This window comes from Nematolebias whitei, chromosome 21, assembly GCF_014905685.2.
Source record: "Nematolebias whitei isolate Nwh7 chromosome 21, NemWhi1, whole genome shotgun sequence".
NCBI lineage: Eukaryota > Metazoa > Chordata > Actinopteri > Cyprinodontiformes > Rivulidae > Nematolebias > Nematolebias whitei.
Window position 1 is genome coordinate 12912896 of NC_056518.1, and position 3672 is coordinate 12916567.

General features: G+C 40.9%; 1 protein-coding gene across 1 annotated transcript in view; it reads right to left on the minus strand.

Moving 5' to 3' along the window:
- LOC119427750 (transmembrane protein 87A) overlaps positions 1 to 3672 on the minus strand; it is a 30168-nt gene that overhangs the window by 16971 nt on the left and 9525 nt on the right. The window contains exons 8-11 of the mRNA XM_037695388.1: positions 2480 to 2541; positions 2162 to 2345; positions 1985 to 2084; positions 1751 to 1844 (exon numbers count right to left, since the gene is read on the minus strand). Of these exons, the coding sequence (XP_037551316.1) occupies positions 1751 to 1844; positions 1985 to 2084; positions 2162 to 2345; positions 2480 to 2541 (440 nt within the window). The remainder of the gene's footprint in view (positions 1 to 1750; positions 1845 to 1984; positions 2085 to 2161; positions 2346 to 2479; positions 2542 to 3672) is intronic.

Genomic DNA, 3672 nt, shown 5'->3' on the forward strand with positions numbered 1-3672 from the left:
ATGCTAACAAGACCTGCTAACAATGCTAACAAGACCTGCTAACAATGTTAATAAGACTGGCTAACAATGCTAACAAGACCTGCTAACAAGACTAACAAGACCTGCTAACAATGCTAACAAGACCCGCTAACAATGTTAACAAGACCTGCTAACAATGCTAATGAGACCTGCTAACAACGCTAACGAGACCTGCTAACAAGACTAACAAGACCTGCTAACAATGCTAACAAGAACACGCCACTACCAGAACAGAACCATGCTGCTGAAAGAACCTCACAGCTAACTGAACCACACTGTAGATGCATTTCTTTTTCAACTCTGGCACCTTGTTTTAGTATTTTAGTAGTATTTTAGTATGTTTTAGTATTTTTGCTGCATGCTTTGGTATTTGCATATCAAAGTCAAAGTTTCTTAGTTATTCGCACCTCATGTGGTACATGTGGTGTAACGAAATTATGTACACAGGGTCCCAGTTACATCCAACAATAAAATGTAGAAGAAAAACAGTAATAACATCTAAGATATGAACTAAGAAAAACATCAACTAAATATATGCTAAGCACTAGTAGTACAAAAACAATACACGGAACAGCAGCACGAACATGAGTCTGTGTGAGCAGATGAGCACGAATGAACACAGCAACATTGAAACAGATCAGCAGCAACATGAAACAGATCAGCAGCAACATTGACATAGATAAGCAGCAACATGTGATTTTTCACAGTGATTATTCTGGTTAGAGATTTGTGAGTCTAACAGCCTCAGGGTAGAAGCTGTTCCTCAGTCTAGTGGTTATGCACTTAATGCTCCTCAACCTCCTTCCTGAGGGGAGTGGGGCAAAAAGTGTGTGTGCTGGGTGAGTGGGGTCCTTCATGATGCAGGTGACCCTCTTCCTGCATCTGGAGGTGTAGATGTCTGTGATGGTGGGGAGACTGACTCCATCAGTCTTCTGTGCAGCCTTCACCACTCTCTGCAAAGCTTTTCTTTCTGCAGCTGTGCAGCCTCCATGCCACACGTTGATGCTGGAGCACAGGATGCTCTCCACTGCACACCTGTAGAAGGAGGTGAGGACTGAGCTTCCCAGACCAGCTCGCCTCAGCCGCACTTTCCTGATCAGGCTGGTGGTGTTGTTGCCCCAGCTGAGTTTGTAATTCAGGTGCACACCCAAGTACTTGTAGCTGGAGACCACTTCCACCGCAGATCATCCTGGGGGGGAAGGGGGGGGGGGGGTTGCTCCATCTGAAGTCCACGATAATCTCTTTTGTCTTCTTCACATTGATGTGAAGGTTGTTCTACTTGCACCAGCTCTCCAGATGTTCCACCTCCTGCCTGTAGCTGGACTCATCATTGTTTGTGATGCATCCCACCACCGCTGCATCATCTGCAAACTTTACAATGTGACAGCCTGGATGGGTCGGTACGCAGTTATACGTGAGCAGAATGAAGGAATATGACAAATAAACCTGAACCTGGAAGTTTTTCTACCAAAATAGATTTTTCTAGAAGCCTATTTGTCAAAAAAAAAAAGTTTGTAGGCTCAATCGTCCAAGTAAATAAATCACAAAAAAGGTTAAATCCTGTCATCTGGACAGTTTCTTTTTGAAGAAAAAAAAAAAACTGTCCAGATTACATGATTTAACCTTTTTTGTGGCCTATTTGTCAATGTTTCATCTTCAATGTTTTCCACAAAGTTACAGTTCTCTAGTTTTTTGGCACGAACAAGCCTCATATAAATCCATATTTACTCACCCCTGTCACTCTCAGGACACCGTCCACAGAGGAGAAGAGAAGATAAAGAAGCCCAACAGCTACCAGACGATGAACTGTGGTTCCCAGCCTTGGCCTACAGGAGGGAGAGAAGGTCCAATGTGCATTAACAACAAGCCCTACACTGATGTTTAGTCTGTAAAAAGATAAAGCATCCTTTTTAATTACAAATGACCTGAAATATTCAGAAACTATTTTTTAAAGTAGTCAACATACTTGACAATGCCATAGCCAAGACTGACGATAAGGACCAGGATTCGAGCCAGGGATCTTTTGAGTGCAGAAAGCAGCTCGGCAAAAATCACAGCACCAAGAACTGCAAAAAGACACAATATGATTGACAACTAAACAAAAACTACGTCAGACACAAGAAACTTTGTCCAGTTAGCCAACCATAGTCTCCTTTGTAACGGATGCTCTGGTATTCAGAATAGAACACCGCCTTCTCCAGCATGCCGAGGATGATGACAGCCCCGATCCAGAACTGGATCCGCAGCAGATCCCTCCAGTAACAGGCACACCAGAAGAGCCACAGCGCCCCAAACAGCACATACACGATGCACATGACCATGAAGAACTGTGCCAGGGAAAAACAAAGATGTTCACTTCCATCTGACAAAAGATTCATACAGGGCTGGAACTCAAACACAAAATAACATCATAAATGTGGAGTAAAGGTTAATTATTCTCACGAAAAGTCATGCTACATACTATCATTAGAGGCCAGTCTGCTGGGGAGGAGTAGTCATGGGGTCCTTTCATCTCTACTTTCACTGAGGATCAAGAAAAATCTGTTAGTTGTGCTAAGATGATGCTAAGCTCATTTACGTTCTGAACACAGTGTACAAAAATCTACAACCCAAATTCTGAAAAAGTTGAGACATTGTGTAAAATATAATTAAAAGCAGGGTTTAATGTTAATGATTTTTAAATATTCCATCTACAATGAAACACAGTAAACATAAAATGTTTAAACTATGCTACCTTATATTCCAATATTATACTGCAATACATCAATGTATAGCAATGGCCCAGACAACTTCGTATAATCTTTGTAAAATAATGATTTATTGCGATATAGTATGAATCTGTTATTCCTGTTATGTGGAGTGTGGTGAGTAATTATGTGCAGACAAACTTGTATAATCGTTGACCTTGAGGTGTGACCTTGACCTTAGAGCTGAGGTGACCAAAAGTGCGTGCAACACTCCATCTAGGGATGATGTATATGTGTATGAAGTTTCATAAAATTATCTTGAGTGAATCAGAATTCATGGCCCGGACAAGAGAAAGTTCACGGACGTACAAACGGACACTGCACCGATACATTCGTCTTTCGACAGGCGTACAAACAGAAAAAGGCAAGACGGGCAACAAAAAAAGCTGTAAAAGTAGGTCGCACAAATCCAAGGCAGCTGGAGGAGAATTATGCTCCTAATTAGGCTTACTGGTAACAGGTCAGTAAGAGGACTGGGTATGAAAACACATTGTAGTGAGGCTGAATCTCACAGTAAAGATGGGTAGAGGTTCACCTGTCTGCAGAAAGTGTCTTCAAACAGGGGAACAATTTCACAGTAATGTTTCCTAATGACATATTGGGACGACTTTGAATGTTTTATCATGTACAGGTCCTTCTAAAAAAATTAGCATATTGTGATAAAGGTCATTATTTTCCATAATGTAATGATAAAAATGAAACTTTCATATATTTCAGATTCATTGCACACCAACTGAAATATTTCAGGTCTTTAATTGTTTTAATACTGATGATTATGGCATACAGCTCATGAAAACCCAAAATGCCTGTCCCAAAAAATTAGCATATCATGAAAAGGTTCTCTAAACAAGCTATTAACCTAACCATCTGAATCAACGACGTAACTCTAAACACCTGCAAAAGATTC